The 21,821-nt window shown below is 37.5% G+C and overlaps 2 protein-coding genes across 2 annotated transcripts; both read left to right on the top strand.

The window, feature by feature from the left end:
* Positions 1-9,103: 9,103 nt before the first annotated feature.
* Positions 9,104-10,398, top strand: LOC135195893 (uncharacterized). Its single transcript, XM_064222399.1, has 3 exons — positions 9,104-9,340; positions 9,493-9,816; positions 10,201-10,398. The coding sequence occupies exons 1-3, from the start codon at positions 9,104-9,106 to the stop codon at positions 10,396-10,398; spliced, it is 759 nt and encodes a 252-aa protein (XP_064078469.1).
* A 106-nt stretch (positions 10,399-10,504) lies between these two features.
* On the top strand, positions 10,505-10,984 carry LOC135195891 (uncharacterized). The gene has a single exon (XM_064222398.1). The coding sequence runs from the start codon at positions 10,505-10,507 to the stop codon at positions 10,982-10,984; it is 480 nt and encodes a 159-aa protein (XP_064078468.1).
* Positions 10,985-21,821: the final 10,837 nt, after the last annotated feature.

Raw genomic sequence — 21,821 nt, 5'->3', positions numbered from 1 at the left:
TTATTAATATATGATCTTGCATTTAGTGCAATTTACCTGATATTTAATTAAGTGGTTTCGTAAGGTGTTTACCTAAGCTCATATCAAAAGTCAACAGTAACTTTTTCTACTGAATATAGTTTCTTAATAGTAAAGAGAAAAATTTCCAGCAAATACTTAGGGCTCCATAACTCACCCAATGAATGTACATTTTGTATTAGAAGTAACTGTGGGTATACGAGGTTAATCTATCAAAAGATACTTCAATTTCACAAGCATCGAAGCCTTTTGAACATCTCACGGATTACTTGGTTGTAGCAAATGTAAGATCCACCAAGTCCCATAAGAGAAGCAATCCATATTGCAAAACGAGATTTTAATTCCAGAACATTTTTTCGTGTTGATGGCTTTTCCGTTCATCTTGCTGTGATGACATGTACAAGGATACATCACAACTGTGAAATTAAGGTAAGCCATTGCATTTGATAAAGATTGGCTAAAATATTTAAAACAAATACAAAACTGGAATGATTTTTTAAAGATTACTGTTGCTGTTATATAACAGAGAATCCCAGAAATATAAGATCGTTAGATAGAGGCAATAGATGATTTCACATTAGAATACACTACTGTCAAGAAAATGGAGAAAATGATCGTTATGCAAGAAAACAAAAATTCACAAGATCGAAATTCTGCCCTTTTCTCGCAACCTAACAGGAATGAGTCTGTGATTCTAGAAAACTACTCTCATCTTCCACTAAGCTGACGATTTAGTGAAAAACGAAAGAAAGAAAGAAAAAAATGAGAGAAAAAAAATCTGTCAGCGGCCAATGACAGTCACTGGCATATGCTAATAAACACCGATAAACTTATCACAAAGGTTGCGTGGTATTCAGTGTGAGTAAACGCTTATAATCTAGGGCTATGGGATTCAGCCCCACAGTCTAATGGTAATTGTTTCAAATTCCGCACAGAACAGACGAACACGTCTTTTAGCTCTTAACACATGCTACCGTTGACTTGATTTGAACTTCTTTGTATGCAGGTAAGATTTGTCTATTACACGGGGAAACTAAAGCAAAACAATGAAATGATGAGTCGCGTTATGTAAGTACTTCCTGGATTTTCTTGAGCCAGGGAAATTTCCACCCTAAACAATCAACCAAGGAAAGGCAACGCTTGTGCAAGATACCTTTTCACAGACAATTGCCTGTGCAACAGAGCAGTGAAAATGATCTCGATGGGTCGCAATGGGGTATCACCAGATTGCAAGAAGCGCAACTACTTGGAGAAGGAATCTAATAAGTACTAAATCATTTAATAAGAACACCAAAAAACTGCAGAAACAAATCTCAAGCAAATGTATATTTGACAAAGTAACTTTACGCTAATTACTATTTATTCGGGAACACTATAAACTGGTTAAAACCAGCGTCTGATCACTATAAAAAAAAAGTCTTACAGTCAAACATAAAACTGGATTAAAATCGTGTACACAGATTTTCGAATCAAATACTTTAGTCAGACGATACTGAATTATAAAATTGTATGCTTTAAAGATGTTCAAATATCTACCTATATAAATTTAAGACAAAAGAGGTGCCGCAGGAATAAAGACTACTCAAGCTACCTATTTATCAATGCCATTTAAGAATAAAGTAGACTTATATTGCTAACATGCTTACAAGTAATCTTGAAATAAGAGTTTAGAGAAAAAGAGCTTACGGAAAAAAAGAATATTAGATAAATGTCGTTACAGAATTAACCAGGCGTGATACGACCCCCAGCTTATCGGGACGCGTAAATTGCCAGCATTATATTCCTAACTTAACGTGAAGTGGTCTTCGTAATTAATACTCATAATTAATACAACTCATACTAACAACAAGAATCAAATGAAAAGGACACAAATTAAGCATGTTCATATATTCTCAGTTACAAGAGAAAACACAAAGTAATTGAACAGAAACAGCCTCTAAATTCAGTACATCAAGTGAATTTAAAAGTGCTACAATCTAACGACAGATAGCCTAATGCTTCACCGACGAAAATGAAAAAAAAAAATATATAAATTTAATCAGAAATCATTTTTCTGTACTCTTTAATATGCACATTATTAATTTTCAATAATTTAATCCTAATAGATAAATCATAAATATCCTATCCGAAAATTTCTGTATCTTTAACTCAACGAGATACACCTTTTTCAGACCTTTTTAGACCTTTCCTACACCCCAACAACGACAACAAAATACTTTGTAGGCTTACTCCCCGAGTAAGCGAAAATGGCAAAGATATGAAAACAACCGAAGACAGGCAGTGAGAGGTGACGTAATTATTCCTGAAATAAGTCTTAAAACAAAGTAAAAACCATTTCCAACCTTTACATTTACTTTAATCTACATAAACAAAGATTTAGGATGATCAATTCTATCTTACAGCGATGGTGTGTCCGTTAGTTGTGATTATATAACTATGTTATTTATCCTAAGAAATCAAAATGATTTCGAACATCAGCAATTATTTCGATCACTATTTGCTATTGATCAAACATAGAAAGGACACATAACTATCGGAAAAGTAGTAGCATTTATCTTGTCGATAGAAATACTATTCTAAAAGTTTTCGTTTATTCTTAGGAATCTATTTTTTCCTCTCTCTCTCTCTCTCTCTCTCTCTCTCTCTCTCTCTCTTTTCTTTGGGGCACATTCCTTCACACCCCGAGTATTACAAACCGAATTTCCATCAAGTGACGAGCCACGCTGACTTAAAGTGATCAAAGCATTCCTCTCGCACTCTGGTGGCAGACGGAAGGAAGGAAAAAAATGAACCTCGCTGTTGTTCTTATTCCTTCTCTCTTCTTTTTTTTTTTTTTATTTGTATCGCCGAGTTCTCCTCGCCAAGTGAATCGCTTTGTTTGTTGTTACATACAATGGGAATTTGCCCCTATATTGTTACTTTGGGACGTGAAAAAAAAGAAATAAAAACATAAAGCCGACGCCGTCTGTATGGGTGGTAATGGCCACTTGGAATCTGTGCCCCATCTAATAAACTTCTTAAAACCTTTCAGTTTGTTTATTGTTGTGACTTCTTTTTCAGTCGTCAATGACAGTGAGGAGAAAGTTTCTACTGGCTGATAGAAACTTCACCAGGAATATCAGAGAGGAGATACTGATGCTATTACTTCACAACTTGAAATAGTATTTGAGAATAGATATCCGAATTATTGGGTTCATTCTAATAAAAAGAAAAAAAATTAATGTTGAAGCATTTTAGTTTACGTACAGTTAGTCTAGCTTTTTTTTTTTTTACGTGATTCTTATTGCTACTGGAAACCGAGACAGTCTGTTGCACATACGCACGAAATAAACGCCACTGAGTCGTTGTTTCATCATTTTTCGTTAACCATGTACTCTATATATATGCATACATATATAGGACAATCTAGTGTGAGAACAGGGCAAATGTCGAGTGCATTATTTTCACACTTTATTTTGTGATCGGGCTAAATTCGTTAAATTCAGTAAAGTATAACCCAAAGAAACATAACTGAATCTGCTTTTATTAGATAATAATATATCGCGGTGACGTAAAGAGCGTGAGTCAAGACATGTACAAACTTGACGCCTTTATTATGTCCCCGTTTTTTTCTTTTAATCTTTTCTTGAGCTGCGCCTCTACCCTTAGTACTGGTTTTCATTCGTTTCGTTCATTTTGAATAGTTTTACTGTTATTTGCTTCTTGTTTTATGTTTACCTTGTAGGTCACTTTCAGCGCTTTTTACATTGTATCCTGATAATGTGTTGAAGTAACATGAAAGCGCTTCGTACATCCTTTCTTTACTTTTTGTGGTCTCGGCTATAATTAATCGCCAAATGCTACTCGTAAAATACATGCAAAGAAACAAGTGTCTGTATCTCCATATATTGGTGACTTACGTAGGTGTATGATAAACAAGCTTGCCCACATAAGCTCAGTCATACATGTGCGTGCACATATGCTGATCAACAAGCAAAAATACCATGTCTCCTGCACATGAAAAATGCGTATTGAAATACATGCAAGCAGATGTTTTTTTTAATCTTCACGGTCGATGCGTGAACACTAAAATAAGATACATATTTACAAAACAAACATTCGAAAATATTTCAAATAAGTACGTGAATGTGAAAGGCCATGACTTTTAAGTGGTCGTTATATACTTATGACATACGAGTATGCCTAATAAAAGATTTTGTAGGGGTAAAGTAAACTATATACCTAAATCTAGAAGCATATAATTAAGATTTACTGGTAATGGAGGTACTGAGGATCATACGCAAACATAATATGATACATATAATCTTTTTTTTTTTTTTTTTTTTTAGTTTTTTGAAATTTTCATGTTATGAAAAATAACCTTTATATAAAGTACATTTCAGTTAGACTGTCAGAAATATCTCCTGAAATTGCGACTTGTGCTCAACATATTTTCATCATTTAAATATTGGATTATCTTTGTGTTACATAAGGATGTTAACATAATGGTAACTATGAAAGTAAAAGACCAGACATGGTTTGATATTGTTGCACAGTTAAGAATTTGTAGTAATTTATATATATATATATATATATATATATATATATATATACATATATATATATATATATATATATATATATATATATATATATATATATATATAATCATAATCACTTTAGCACGTGATCCATTTCTGTGGATATGTGGATATATATATATAATTATATATATATCTATATATATTATCTAATCTTAATATTTAATATATATGTATATAATTTATTAATAGATATATATATATATTATATTATATAATTTTATAATATTATATTATATATAAAATTATATATAAATATATATATATATATATATAATATTACATATATATATACATATATATTATTCTTATTATATGTATGTATATATATATATATATATATATATATATATAGTATATGTTTATATATATATATAGAATATATATATATATATCTATTATATAATGTATGTTATATATATATATATATATATATATATAAATTATATAATATATATATATATTATACATACATATAATGTACATACCATATAATAATATATAATAATTCTATATATATATATATATTATATTATATATATACATAATATACAGATATATACATATATATATATATATATATATAATATATATATATATATATCTCTATATATGTATATATTATTACCATTAATATATAATTATATATATATATTATATATATATATATTATATAGTATATATACGTATATATAGATATATATAATGAGATAATAATAGATATCTATTATCTATATATTATATATATATATATATATATATAATATATATATATAATAAGTATTGGAGTTATGTATTATATATATAATATATATTATATATAATATATATACCTATCTATATAATAACATATAATATATTATATATATATATCTCTATATAATATATATAATATATATGTATTATATTCTAACTGTACAACAATACCAAACCATGTCTGGTCTTTTACTTTCATAGTTACCATTAGGTTAACATCCTTATGTAACACAAAAATAATCCAATATTCATATCATATATATATATATATATATATATATATATATATATATATATATATATATATATATATATATATATATATATATATATATATATATATGTATATATATTGTCATTTGTGACGGCCGTTCCACCATTATATCCTCTCATACGAGAGAAGCAGCATGGGAATTTGAATGAATGCAAGCTTGGTCCCCCTACCCAGAGCCTTGCCATACACTCACCTATCCTAGAGCAGTCTCCTCCCCAAGGTCTCTTACTTTCAGATGCCACTGCAAGATGACAGCACCAAGTTGGCACCCCCCAAATAGGGAATTGTGATGCAAGTCTAGGCCTAACACAAAAGGGACCAAAGGTCGCTGACCAGTAGAAAACCCTCCAAGGAAGTAAATCCCCCACTTTCGGAGGATGAGGGGGAGGAAGCCGAAGCGTGGGTGGCCGTTTCTTCACCGACTGAGAGTCTTAGGAGGTGAACGTGCTGTTCTCTATCCGCCCCTTCCGAGAGGCAACTGTCTCTCCCTTACAAGGTAGGTGTCTGTTGTATGAGAACCTCGTACCCTAACCTATCCTTCCTTCTTCCCCACGATAACATCCCATCCTTCCCTCCTATCCGTACAGAAAGAAATCCTACCCACCGATCCTTTGTTCCTCTCCCTCTCCTACCCTCCGGCGTGCTCTCGTGGCGGGCTTTGCTTAAGACCGTTTCCCCTTGCCTGAGAGTAGCCTCTCTCCATAATGTCTAAGTGCTAACCGTTTGTAAATATAGCTGCTGCCATCTGTAATTCCTATAAGACTTATTGCTACATCCATTAGTAGAAATAATCTGTATAAGTCAAATAGTGCATATTAACTAGTGTTTAAATGTTGTAAATTTCCCTTTCAGGGGACGAGAGTACTTTTGCTGAACTTCCACGTAATATGGTTACGAACCGTAGTACACATTCTACTCCAGCAGAGAAGCCCCTTGCAGCTTCAAGCCTCAGCAGTTAACCACGGTTAACCTGATATTATTTATATATATTATATCCTATCCGTTGTGCTCTCTTTTGTTACTAAAATTGTGCAAAGGAATTGTTAAATACATTTATTGCCGGTATTTAGTGTCTATGCTGGCTGGCGACCTCAAAATTCCCTTAAATAATTAAGGCCTGAGCAATCGTGAAACATAAGACTGGCGACCAAAGCTAGGAATCATTAAGATAGTTGGTTAATATCTTTGTTTTAAAGTAAATATTCCCCTTTCTATCTTTGGTGACTAAGACGAACCTTAACTTCCCTTTTGAGTAAATTATATTAAAACTGGAGTTGGAACTGTGGAAGTGCAAGAGCCAAGAAAACTTTAATATTTCGTTAAAATCTCTCCTAAGTGTTAACCATGGATTTGCATAATAATGAACAGGGCAGATAAGAATATAAATCCCCGCTAACATTCGAAATCATAACCAAAAACAATCACTGTGTTTTACGTTCATTTTTACATCTTAAATTGTAAAGAAAGTGCGTTGGTTGTGGAATAGTCTCTTGTTTAAAATCCATCGAAAACAAAGAGTATGCGTGTGTGCATGAATGCTTCTAGTCCGCAGGGCAGCCAACCGTCAAGTGTGTAAATGATTTTCCATGACGAGCTTCAATAGTGTTCATAGATAGCAATGGAAATCGTCGTGTTAGGTTGTTCTTATTATATTTAATGCAATTATATCCTTGGCTTTCAAAATAATTATGATTTAAGAATTTTTTTTTCTTTTTATGAAACTTAGCTTTTGCACGGTAGTAAACAAAGGGCAAAGCTGGGATAGTCTAGCACCACACATGTAACCCGGAATGGAGACAGGGTTGCTTTGCTTGTTTGTTTCTCTCTTTCGAGCTCCGACTTTATGTGTTGTTTATGTCAGTAGGGCAAACTTTTTCACTGTGAGGAAAAGGTAAATAACGGTATATGCCTTGTTACTTTGTAATTTTTTTCCGCCTAGTGTGATTGGCATATGTAAATGGTTGGGAAAGTAATAATTCCTGTACGGTTGCGCTAAATCATTCAGTTTAAGATTTCATATTATTATATTTTATTTCGTTTCTTAATTAAATTGTGGTAGATGATCTATCTATTAACTTTTGGGAGACATAATTCATTTGTTTTAAGTGAAGGGATTAGTTATTGGGGTTAATCATCTCTAGTGAAGCAAAATTAATGAGCGTCCCGTTAATTGCCAGCTAAACCAAAATAGCAGTTCCTACTCAATTTTATCTTATGCTTCAACCGCCCACCGCCCCCCCCCCCCCCCCCCCCACCGGGGTCAATTTAAAGTTGTGTTATTTTAGACGTTTGTTTACCTTTGGTGTTCTTATTGTGCCCTAAACAGACAGCCACAACTACAAACCCTAATTTTAATAGCTAGCCTAGGGGATCACCCATCGCTGTGATTCCTCCCATAGGGCTATTTTTCAAGGTAGCCTAAGGGATCACCCATTGCTGTGAGTCCTGCCGTAGGTCCATGTTTTCTAGCTAACTTTCAGGATCACCCATCGTTGTGACTTCTATTTCTGGCTTAGTGCCATATAGCTGAGCCCTGAACATTGGCGCCGTCAGTGGCGTGGACAAGCCAAACCCCCCACGCAACCTTGGGCTGACTGGGCTTTTCAGAAGGATAGGCTCTACACTCTCTGGCTTGGGGCTATGAAGTGCACTACCATCGAGGGCCTCCACGAGCTTGTCAAAATTGAGGACTTCCATAGGAATGCCCCACCAGAGCTCTCTCTCTACATTACCGAGAAGAAGCCAAACACCTTTAGGGCTTGTTGCGAGTATGCCAATGAATACGAGCTCATCCGGCATAACTCAGGGTTCCAGCGCACTGCTCCACCCACTGCCTCTGCTCTAGCTGGCAAGCCTAAGCCCAAACAAAAACCACCTTCTTCCGCTAAGTGCAATCTTGGTGTCAAATCCAACCACACTGAAGCAGACTGCCCGACGAAGCAGTCAACACCAGCGGCTGCCCCTTCGGATACGAACCCTAAGTCCAAACCCAGGGGTAAATGGCCAAAAAGGAGCTTTGCCAAAGCATACTGTGAGGTTTGCAAGGTCTACAGCCACACTAAGAACTACTCACAATGCCCTGGCCGAACCTCAGCTCCAAACCCAGTTGTCCTCTCTATCGCTACTCATGGCGCATCGCGGATGCGGCCCGCAGAAGGGGAGATCACCGTAGCCCTACTTGAAGGAGGCACCCCTCCACAGTTAGTCCGAGCATTCGAGGATCTGGGTTCAGATGTTTCCCTAATCTTGTGGCACCAGGTACCTGCTGGTGCCCAAGTCCGGCAGGATGAGTGTATGACTGTCCGGTGGATTGAAAGTCACCAGGGACCTCCCCATGGTCGTGTTGAGAGTGACAACGCCCCAGCTCAGCCAAGAGTGCAGGTTGAGAGTCATGACTGACTTAGGCTGTGAGGGTTATGACCTGCTCCTGGATAGGGACCTCCTGGAGGGAGTGCAGCTTGTGCCCCTAAGGTGCATGAAAGCAGCTGAGCCTGAGCCTGAGCCTGAACCTTTGGACACAGCACCTGTAGAAGATGACAAGTGGCTTGCTGGCATTGACCTGGGAGAATTAACATGGCTAAAGGAGGAGGATCAAGAGCCCTCATCTCCCAGCCATGAATCCGAGCCTCTACACAAGACCCTACTGTGCTGCTTACCACCTCCGTGGATAGCTCTCCTCCAAGCACCAGCTCAGGGGACCCAGGAGGCACCAGTGAGACTCCTGTCACCCCAGCCACCCTAAGGAGCAGGACCAAGCTCATCCGTGTCCAACAGTTGGATGAGACCCTTAACCCTTATCGGGAAGCTGCCTAATTGGATGAAACAGAAATAGTGAATCTCTCTAAGGAGAACTTTTTGTTGAAGGATGAGGTGCTCCTCAGAGTCACCCGAGGTGCCCACGAACCCACTGAAGTGCTACACCGGCAAGTAGTTGTTCCCTGTAACCTTACATTAGCTCTGTTGCTCATGGCCCATGAGGGACTGGGAGGACACTTTGGCGTGAAATGCACTACCCAGCAAATCCAGCGTCAATTCTTCTGGCCAGGCCTGCCCAAAAGTGTTAAGGCTTACATAGCCTCCTGCTTGCCCTGCCAGGTCGCTGGGAACCCAAACCAGGTAGTGCCAAGGGCACCTCTCCAGCCCATCCCTTCTGCGAGCATTCCCTTCCATGATATCTTGGTAGATTATGTGGGTCCCATGCCACGGAGTAAACATGGAAATTGTTACCTACTGACGATGATTGATAGGTTCACTTGATACCCGGAAGCCGTTCCAACCCGAAGTGCCAACGCCCACCACACTGTCAGGGGACTGACCCAGTTCTTTTGTAGGTTTGGTTTCCCTGCCACCATTCAGTCAGACAAGGGCTCCCACTTCATGGCAAAGGAGTTTAAGGAGGCGATGGACTGCCATGGCATTCGCCACCGGACCTCTACAGCATACCATCCAGAGAGCCAGGGCCTTGCGGAACGCTCCCACCAAACACTGAAGACAGTCTTGACAAAGCTGTGAGAGACTGGCTCCCCCGACTGGGAGGAAAATTTGCCCTACGCTCTGTTTGCCCTCCGCCAGGCACGCTCAGAAACCACCGGGTACAGTCCTTTTGAGCTGCTGTTTGCTCACTCCACACATGGGCCCCTAGATATACTCTATGAGGCTTGGGAAAACCCCACCAAGGCATCCTGGCTGGAAGAGCTGCTGGACATACAGGCTAAAATTACGGGTTGCATGGGATGTTGCCAAAGCTTCAGAGACAGTGGTGCAGAGTAGTATGAAGAGTCAGGTGGATTGGGAGACTCAAGAATGAAGTTTTGAAGTGGGAGACCAAGTTCTGGTTCTTTGCACTGGAGAGCGGAGGCCTTGAAGCACAAGGTTCATGGGCCCCTACAAGATTCTGGAAAAGAAGGGCAAATTAAACTATCTAGTGGGTTACGGCACTAGGCGGGCTAAGTGGCTCCATATCAATCTCCTTAAGCCCTACCACCAGAGGAGCGAAATGGTGGGGACAGTCACCCAGGTTTCCTCACCCCAGATTAATTCGGAGGTCCTAGCCAATTTTGAACTGATCACTCCTGCATTAGATACGGCGAAGAGGAATAACATCAGGGAATTACTCCTTCAGCATCCACAGGTCGTGCGAGACACTTTAGGTCACACCCAGCTCTTGGAGCACAAGATTGACTTGCTTGAGGGAACAAGCCCCATCCGGCAAAATTACTACCGGCTTAACCCCCAGCGGACTGAACGGGTGGCGGCACAGGTTAAACTACAACTCAACTTGGGTCTCATTGAGGAGAGTGAGAGCCCTTGGGCATCCCCTGTAGTCCTGGCGCCAAAGGAGGGGGGAGGAGACTGACTCTGCATTGACTTTCGCAAGTTGAATGCAGTGACCAAACCGGAATCCTACCCACTCCCGCGCATCGAGGATTGCTTGGAGAGCCTAGGCAAATTTCCATTCCTAAGTAAGATAGACCTAGAGAAGGGTTACTGGCAGGTACCATTGGCCAAGGAGTCACGGCCCCTGACTGCATTCATTACACGGGACGGGCTTTACCAGTGTCGGGTGATGCCTTTAGGTCTAAGGAACGCACCTAGCTGTTTCCAGAAACTCATGAACAAGGTGCTAGCAGGGATTCCTAATTGTGTGGTCTACATAGAAGACATTGTCATTTACTCCAAAATGTGGGAAGAACACCTCCAGACCCTAAAAAAGGTGCTGGGCGCCCTCCAGAAAGCCAATTTGGTCATCAACCTGAAGAAGTGTACTTTGGGAGTGTCTGAGATCACATACCTGGGCCACCAGGTAGGAGGGGCAAAATAATGCCAAAGGATGCCAACATCCTTGCTATACAGAATAAGCCCTATTCAAAAACTAAGAAGGAAGCCCAACGGTTCCTGGGAATGGTGCAGTACTTCAGGAGATTTGTGCCAAACTTCTACAAAGTAGCTGCTTACCTATTCAAGGGAGATAACCAGTTCCGCTGTACAGAGGAGTGTTGGGAGGCCTACGACCATCTGAAGAGGGCCCTCATGAGTCGCCCAGTGCTCTGCACACCTGATTACTCAAAGCCTTTCTCAATAGCAGTAGACGCCAGCGATGTAGGGGTCGGTGCTGTCCTCCTCCAGGAGGAAAACCAGGTGCATCACCCTGTCTCCTATTTCTCAAAGAAATTGAACCCGGCTCAGACGAGGTATAGTACTATCAAGAAGGAGCTACTTGGCATGGTCTTAGCCCTTAAACATTTTGAATCCTAACATGCTGACCATAAGTTCCCACTGACAGTCCTGATGGACCATAATCCTCTAATCTACCTCACTCAGTTCCGTAACAAGAATAAGAGGCTCATGAGGTGGTGTATGGACCTCCAGGACTACAACTGGAAGGTTGAACACATCAAGGGCACAGACAATAAGATGCAGATGTGCTTTCTCGGCATTAGTGCCTGACGCACAATATCATGGATGTTTAAAACTTAGACTGTACATGGTATGAATGTTGTATTGGGCCCTGGTGGCCTCCAACAGCTTCACAAACTGAGGAGACACCATGGCCCCATGTTGTTTGTTCATGTATTTACCTCTGTCATTTTGGATGTTGTATTGAGCCCTGGTGGTTTCCCCAGCTTCACAAACTGAGGAGCCATCTTGGCCCCATTTTATTTTATTTTTTTTGGTCCTCTTATTTTAATATTTTTTATGACATTTGCTTTGTTTTGCTTTAGTTAGCGTCATGCCATTATTTTTTCCTTTGTTTTACATTCCATATGAACTCAATGAAAATTGTTTCATGCATGTCGCTGCGCTAGGTCACTGTTGAGTTAAACTAGTAATACATGCCATTTTGTCAAGTTACTGCCTTATAGCCCAGTTGCTTACTTTAATTGGCACTTAAAGTTAACCTCACAGCAATTTATTTAAGAGATTTTGACCCTAGATGCAGCTTAGCAATTAGTTCATTTTTGTGGTGAGGCTCACAAGGTGTGGGGACACTGAGTCAAATGGCTCCAGACCTTGCTTGCAAAGTTCTTGACCCGTTTAAGGACAAAATCTCTGCTAAAATGGGGGGCATCACGGCACCAAGTCTTATGTTTCACGATTGCTCAGGCCTAAATTATTTATTAGCACATGTGTATCATAATTTATATAGATAAAAAGAAGGGAGTTTGGAGGTCGCCAGACAGCATACACACTAAATACCGGCAATGAATATATTTAACAATTCCTTTGCACAATTTTAGTAACAAAGAGAGCACAACGGATAGGATATTATATATATATATATATATATATATATATATATATATATATATATATATATATATATAAAATAATATTAGGTTAACCTTGGTTAACCGCTGAAGCTTGAAGCTGCAAGGGGCTTCTCTGGAGTGGAATGTGTACTACGGTTCGTAACCATATTACGTGGAAGTTCAGTAAAAGTACTCTCGAATTTACGACAATTAAACACTAATTAATATGCACAGATACGCTAATCCACTTAACCATTCACTTACACTGCACTGTTTGACTTCTACTAATGGACATACCAATAAGTCTTATAGGAATTACACATGGCAGCAGCTATATTTACAAATGGTTAGCACTTTGACATTATGGAGAGAGGCTACTCTCAGGCAAGGGGAAACGGTCATAAGCAAATCCGGCCACGAGGGCATGCCGGAGGGTAGGAGAGGGAGAGGAACAAAGGATCGGTGGGCAGGATTTCTTTCTGTACGGATAGGAGGGAAGGATGGGATGTTATCGTGGGGAAGGAGGAAGGATAGATTAGGGTACGAGGTTCTCATACAACAGACACCTACCTTGTAAGGGAGAGACAGTTGCCTCTCGGAAGGGGCGGACAGAGGACAGCACGTCCACCTCCTAAGACTCTCAGTCGGTGAAGAAACGGCCACCCACGCTTCGGCTTCCTCCCCCTCATCCCCCGAAAGTGGGGGGTTTACTTCCTTGAAGGGTTTTCTACTGGTCAGCGACCTTTGGTCCCTTTTGTGTTAGGCCTAGACTTGCATTACGATTCCCCATTTGGGGGTTGCCAACTAGGTGCTGTCACCTTGCGGTGGCGTCTGAAAGTAAGAGACCTCGGGGAGGAGACTGCTCTAGGATAGGTGGGTGTATGGCAAGGCTCTGGGTAGGGGCACCAAGCTTGCATTTTTTCAAATTCCCATGCTGCTTCTCTCATATGAGAGGATAAAATGGTGGAACGGCCATCACAAATGACAAATAATTATAAATAAATTAAATTATATATAATATATATAATATATAATATATTGATATTATATATAGTGTGTGTATGTGTATAAAATTAGATATAGATAATATATAATGATATATATATAATTATATATTAATATGTGTGGATGGTGTATAAATATATATAACTATATATATATATAGTCTATATATATATATATATATATATATATATATCTAATAAAAGGAGCCCATAAAAACACCAAAATATAGAGAGAGAAGTACTATATTTCAGAGAATGCTGTCTCCCTCTTACGTAGATGAATGAGAAAAGTTTACAGAAAAGGTGGTATTTATACCAAGAGGTCCATCCATAAATACCACCTTTTCTGTAAACTTTTCTCATTCATCTACCTGAAGAGGGAGACAGCAGTCTCTGAAATATAGTACTTTTCTCTCTATATTTTGGTGTTTTTATGGGCTCCTTTTATTAGATGGAATTCTGTTGTTAAAGAACATTGTTACCAGTATAATATATATTATATATATATATATATATATATATACATATATATATATATATATATATATATATATATATATATAATAATAATATATATATATATATATATATATATATATATAATATACTATATATATATATATATATATATATTTATATATATGATATATATATATATATATATATATATATATATATATATATATACATGTATATATTATATATATATATATATATATATATATATATATACTATATATATATATATATATAATCTAAAAGGCTTAATGATAAATAACAGTGCCAAGACCAGGAAGAACATTCTTTATTATACGAGCTTTCGAGGTTTAAAACCTCATCTTCAGGCTGAAAAAATGACAAGGATGAGAAATCACTAAAAATTACATTAAAATGAATTGTCTTATTACAAGCTTCAGTAAAAACATAAAATAAAACGAACGTCACATACAAACGAAAAATTAAAAATTACGAAAAAACTAAAACAAAACGCAAAACATACAAAAACAGAAATAAAAATATATGAAAGGTAAACAAACTACCACACTCAAAAATAAAATGGCCAACGACCCACTTTTTGTACCTACTATGAAACTATATGATAGCTAGTTGAATACCGGACGAGTTGTTGTTCAATTCCGGTTTCATTTTCTTAATAAACAGCGACTCTGAAATTAAAAGGTCCAGTCTATTTGAGGAAAAAGACAGTACTCTAAAATCTAGGTGAGTGAAAGGATGGTCCTGTACTAAACTGTGTTCCATAATGGCAGAAAAAGGTGGTTTAGATAGAGGAAACCTAGTTCTAACGAAAAGACCTCTGTGTTCCAAAATTGTGTGTCTAAGCCAGCGGGAACTGGATCCCACGTATCGCAGACCACACTGCGAACAGGTAAACAAGTAAACAACACTCGAATTTAAGGTCCACAGGAAAAGCAGGCTTCTCCCTCAAAAGTGATCCTTCAGTAAAAGGGTTAGTAAAAACAAATCTGAAACTAATTTGAGGAAAACTATGCTTAAGTATTTCTTGTAACTTTTTTCGTACCAAGTAGCTACTATGACCAAGGAAAGGCAATTTAATATACTTTACATCTTTACTAGCAGTACTGTACACCGGTCTGGGACAAAATTTCTCATCTAGAAAATGTTTTAGAACTTCTTATCCCGTATTTGTCTTTTGCAAAGGATCACGAGAACTCACGACTTTCAGTGACGCCTTATCTATCCGGATAGGCCAAGGCGTCACTGGCATTTCTCGAAGGAATACAATTTGATTATATAGCATTTTGCTGTCGTTTAGAATGATACGGGCGAACTTATCCCAATTGTTGATATCGCTGTTGCGGAGACCATAGTAATGTTCAACAAAACCCCGGCCGGGTCAGCGTTGACTGGTAGGCTACTGGCATCAGTCGCTATTGCATATTTTTCACATCCTAGCGGTGGTTCGTCCAAACCGAAGCCTATTCAGCGTGCACTCGGTTTCTATACTGATTGGGAAAAAGTCTCCTACTTCTTCTTTTCGCTTTCATCATAATGCATCAGGTTGCGGAGTAAAGTCCTACGCCTTATCCCTTCTTTGTATCCCCTGACCTTCATATTGGTCTCTTGTGTCATCGGGTAAAAATTAAGGACAAACCAGCGAACTTCCAACTACGTGTTTGAGCAAACTCACCGGTAGTTCCCAGTATCGTGATGCCTGGCAGAGCGAATGCTGCCAGCTACAGGAAAAATACGCAATGAGTATGTATACACACATGCATATATACTCATATGTATATATATATATATATATATATATATATATATATATATATACTATATATATATATATATATCTATATATATATATTATATATATATATATATATATATATATATATCACACCGATATGCGCATGTAATGTATGCATTTTAATGCATAAATAATGCATAGACACACACGTACGCACATTCACAAGGCTTCCCAATAATTATTTTATTCAACATTGCTTACATAGCCTAAAGTTAGATTGACAAGCAGCTTTGAAGCATCTAATTAAGAGTTTACCCTCAATATTACAGGTATATGTACCCGGGTAAAACTCCAACTTTGAGTCTAACTTAAAAGCCTTTGTTACATTAACACCACAGCTTAAGGTTTGCTTACAAGATTTATCTTTTAAGGTACACTCTCAGAAAGAGCTAGACCAAAGAGACTATATCCTGTTTAACATTGCCACCTTATTTTTAAAAAATAATGTAAAATGCCAGTCTCCACAAAGTTTACAGCGACTATTAAATCTATACCCGCAAGCATAACTATTAAGATTTGAACACAATGCTGCCTTGTAGACTTCCAAGTTTATCGAGCTTAGAACTGGGTGAACAATATTTTGAGCACTTGAACATTGGGTTATTTGCTTCACTGCCACCAAGTTTAGTGCAAATGCTGCTAGACTTCGAGGTTCTTGACTAGACTGTTTCAGGTTTTATAATTCACGGCCATAGAGGTGAAATCAGCCGACTCTGGGTTAGAATGAAATAGAATAGAGAGTAAATCAAAGGCCAAGCACTCGGACCTATGAGGTCATTCAGCGATGGAAAGTAAATTGAGATCAAGTAGGTTTGAAAGGTGTAACAGGAGGAAAACGTTGCAGTTACACTTTGAAAGAATTGTTAGGAGAGGGTGAACAGCAAGAAAGAAGATGAATATGAATGGAGGTACAGTAAAATGAAGTGGGGGTTGCAACTAAGGGTTGAAGGGATGCTGCAAAGAACCTTATGTAATGCCTACATTACGCACCGTGATGCGCACCAACGGCACAACCTACTCACTATACGGGGGACTTTGTATTAGCTTCCTTTATGGCAGTATTTTGGATAATTAAGCGTCCTTTGCCTTTGATCTGCCCAATACCGCTCGGTAGCTTCAAAATATTCATCTAGAATTTCACTATCTTGCTTTATAATTAGTAATTATAGAATACATTCATCCCATCTCAAATGAAATATTGAAGCACTAACAATATCAATCTGGAGTTTTCACACTCAACAGTTCAATGAACTCTGAAAATTAAATTATATGGGTCATTACTGCTATTACGCCGAAGTTCCCATAATAGTTTCAGAATATTGAATTTCAGAGTATCCCTAGACAAAAGCTATAACAGGTCATTGGTAAAAGGGTCACCTTGCTTATTCCTTTCTCAAGGGTTTAAAACTGCTCTCTACCAGTAATCTGGTATTTCAACAAAAGTAGTTGTCATACATCAGGTGTCATACATCGGGTAGCTAAATATACTAAAGGTATCTCCCAATTCATACAAAAACCTATCAAAGGTATTCGTCAGAACTACCGTATGTAGGAAGGGGAGCAACAGGGATCCTGAACAAACTAGGCGCTGCACTCCGATCACCTGCAGACAGCCCGAGAGATATCATGCGAGGAATCAACAGTTTATAAACACATTGAAAGTTTGCCTTCGTGCTCATGACAACTAACTCTTACTCAGACTGTTTCCTCCTCCTCTGTATTCCATTGATTTTGAAATTTCAGAGAAACTATTCAAGTCCTTCAACCTGTTCATTAAATTCTAAAAATGTACCTTTCTCTGCTAAAGGCATTGAAGGAAAACTCAAAATATTACAATGATTCTCAGTAATACACTTTCATATATACAAGAATTAAGAAGTTTTCCACCAGACATTGTGAAAAATCTTGAAATATAGAGATATCAAGGTCGAATAACAAAAATGTCGATGAAATAATTCAAGCCGAAAATATGAAATGTTCTAGGTTATTCTTCACAGTTATCCCTGAAATAAGTAAAAAGCAATAAATCCTGTCACCTTCGCTTATACGAAAATAAAGAGATGGAAAAAAACAATACATACCAAGTTAAAAAAAAATATTTATTGAACCTATAGCAACGGGAGATAAAACTAGCAGCAGGGTAAAAATCCTATCTTGTACAAATCAAACTCCCTGGAAGACAACGACGCCGCCCAAATGTTGGTTATCCTAGGCACTGGTTTTAATCCCCCCGTTCCTTCATTACCTGCGATCCTGAAAATAGAAAAAATCTATCAGTCGACGAGATCAAGATAATGGTTCAATAATAGCTGTAACAAATAAGGGTATGAAAGTTTTCATAGGTAATAGCACAGCTAATTATCGAAAAAAAAAGATTGATAAGGGATTAAGTATACGAGCTTATTTTTAAGGCTTGATGAAAGCGCATTACCAAAAGCAGGACCCAATAGAACAAGGCCTACCTCAGAATGTCTTGTGCTGGTTTGTTCTGCTGAGAAATCCATTTACGTGCGATAACGCATCCAACAGATTCGTCAAAATTTAATCCATCTCTAATGGCAGTTTCCTTAGAAGAAAGCACAGGTTCCTAGGTTCAACCCATCCGTAATTAAGAAACAAATCAGTATTGTAGAACAGCAACAACTTCATGGAGCACTGAAGATAAGATTCACGTTAGAATTAGGCCCTGTGTAGTGCTCGCCGCGAGGTGTGCTGCCGTGATCCCGTGAAGAGTAAAGTTAGGTCCGGTCTTTTTACCCTCGCTCAGGTGAGCGGTAGTTAAGAGGAAAAGGTGGCAATGAAACAACTGTATCACTCAGGGTAGTTACGTTCGATAAAGGTCTGTTACATGGAATCGCGAGCTAAGCACACAGCAAGGCGTAATAAAAAAAATTAAGATCCTTTCAATCTTACTGTGTAGGTAGAAAGTAAAGTAAACTGGAATTTTAACAGTTGAAAAGCGAAATAAAATAAATGTATCATAAATGCTGTTTTTTTGTGCATTGATGGATACCATTGGAAACTCATGACTGGAAGAATAACAGTTCTGACTTATGACTAGTCCCACAAAGCACTGCCCTTACTCAAGGATAGTACGAATGTGTCAGTACATTGTAATCATGAACAGCATCAATCATTGTGCAGATGGTACCGTTTACTTACTGTGTTTGACAGGGTTCACGATAAATTCATTGCCCACGTTCAAGGATGGCATCAGAAAACTATCGCCAGTGTTCAGGAGTAACTTCCAAAACTCTGTGCCTGTCCTCACAGAGGAAAACTGTGCCTGTCCTCACAGAGGAAAACTCTGTGCCTGTCCTCACAGAGGAAGACTCTGTGCCTGTGAATGAATGTGTTCATAGATCAACATTCAAACTCAATGTTAGGGGATATAATCAAATATATTGTTTATGTCTGAAACTTGACTACACCCCACTCAAAGTCAACAAATATTCCAATTAGTCTATGCAAAAATATATAAAACTTAAAATTAATATACTTAAAAAAAAAAATGCTTTTGTGCCGTCTGTTAACAGGAGCTGAAAGTTCTTAGCTATGAGTTACTAAAAACTAAAAAAATCTGCCAACAGGAGAAATCCAAACATTACTTCGGACAATCTGTCTGGGGCAAATTCTGTATGGCTTTTGATTATCTCGGGAATAGCTGTTGGGTAAGCACTCCATATTATCGTAAAGACACGTACGGTTAGGGAGATTCCTATAATCAGGAATTTTTGGTTTCGAGAAGGGGAAATACCAAGTTCAAATCCTCACCAAGTTCGAATCCTGAAAATTATATTAAGTCTAACGCTAACTTTATTTAAAAATTTAAATTCGGGCAAACCCATCTGACATAACCTAACCACAAACTAAATCCATTTTCAAGAAGCTAACTTAATCCATTTTCAAGCTACAATAATGCAAAAGATACCAAGACGCCAGGCCTGCATATTTTTAATTTGCTGTCATGCTGAATATTGCCTTAAGGTATAAAATTTTTTTATTTCCTCAAAACATAGGAAGCTTTTGCAAAATTGAGTGAGGTAGCCTATATGGACTTCTGAGAATATTAGGCAATAGATTAAGCTTATCACCTGAAAGGAAGTTTGATTAGTTGTTCAAAACCACCCAAGACCCTGCATAGTAGGTCGTATATATATATATATATATATATATATATATATATATATATATATATATATATCAACCACAAAGGCTGGTGGTTAGTAAAGCCCAGTCGCCGCCTGGAGCACACAAAATCCCCGACTTTGGCCCTTCAAAACTGGAAATATTAAACCGATCAGGATGAAACTTTGACTTTTAAGGTTTCCCACTAAAGGTCTCTAATCTTGCCAAATTTCATTGAAATCCGTTCAGCAGTTCCGGAGATCCAGATATTGATTTTTGGCGCTCAAGAGATTTAGAAAGAGGTAGAAGGAGTGGGTGGGTGAAAACCCTACTACATAGTATTTGTGGATCAATAACGGTGAAAGATACAGCTGTCATACTCAGTTTTTCTGAAAGCTAGTATTCTGGAGGGTTGCTTTTCGGGGTTTGATTCTTGAAAAATTGGATTTTAAAATTCCAATTGGCCACCAAAATCCAATTTTCCTGATGTTCAGTTACAGACATGAGCACAACATAAAAAGAGACGCCGTTTTCTTACTGTGTGTGAATAGCAAGTGGTGCTAGGAGAAGCTGGCTGACCTACTGTAAGTTACTTTATCAAAAATTAATACACACGAATTTACCTACGGGGCTTTGGTTTACGAGGTCGTTGACCTACCCTAAATAAAGAGCCTCAAAGTTAAAATGTTTTCAAAAACACACACATACACACACAGATACCTAACCTACCTATTAGTTTATATATATATATATATATATATATATATATATATATATATATATATATATATATAATGTATGTGTCTGTGTGTGTATGTGTGTGTACAATCTACTGGTCACTTATCTTAAAAAAATTCTCTTTGAACTTGGATCTTCAGGCTTTATAGTGACAAGCGCATCCAAAAAAGAGCAAAGAATTAAAGAAGTTTAGAGGGCATTGTGGCTGTTACAGTTGCACACACACACACACACACACACACACACAACACACACACACATATATATATATATATATATATATATATATATATATATATATATATATATATATATATATATATATATATGAAGCTCATCGGGGTTTACACAGCCCTGAGGAGAAGAAACACTTATTTTATGGCAGTGACGTCATCGTGATATTGTTTTTTTAGCGTAAAAATACGAAAGATATTTGAAAGAGGGATTGGCTGAAATGAAGGACAACCGATGACTGCAACCGTTAAAAATCGAACCTAAAGACGGAAACTGGGTTGGAAAATTAAAAAGACAAACAAAATAAGTGCCATAAAAAACTAAGCGGTGAAGAAATCTTGGTGGTTCTCCTACGGTTGTTAATGTCGGAATGTAAGCCGAAGGAAATATCTTTGATTTAGTATCTCAAAGATTTATATTTCATAAATTATTTTTGCTATGAGTGCGAACTTCAAAATGGGAATTGATAGTTTTATTAAAGTATTCGATGGTAAGTTACAGATAGAAATAGAAACGAAATTGAGGTCTAATTGGTAAATAGAATAAATA

This window comes from Macrobrachium nipponense, chromosome 17 (genome assembly GCF_015104395.2).
Source record: "Macrobrachium nipponense isolate FS-2020 chromosome 17, ASM1510439v2, whole genome shotgun sequence".
Classification (NCBI taxonomy): domain Eukaryota; kingdom Metazoa; phylum Arthropoda; class Malacostraca; order Decapoda; family Palaemonidae; genus Macrobrachium; species Macrobrachium nipponense.
The sequence above is the reverse complement of the archived record's forward strand: the minus strand, read 5'-3'. Positions and strand labels throughout refer to the sequence as shown.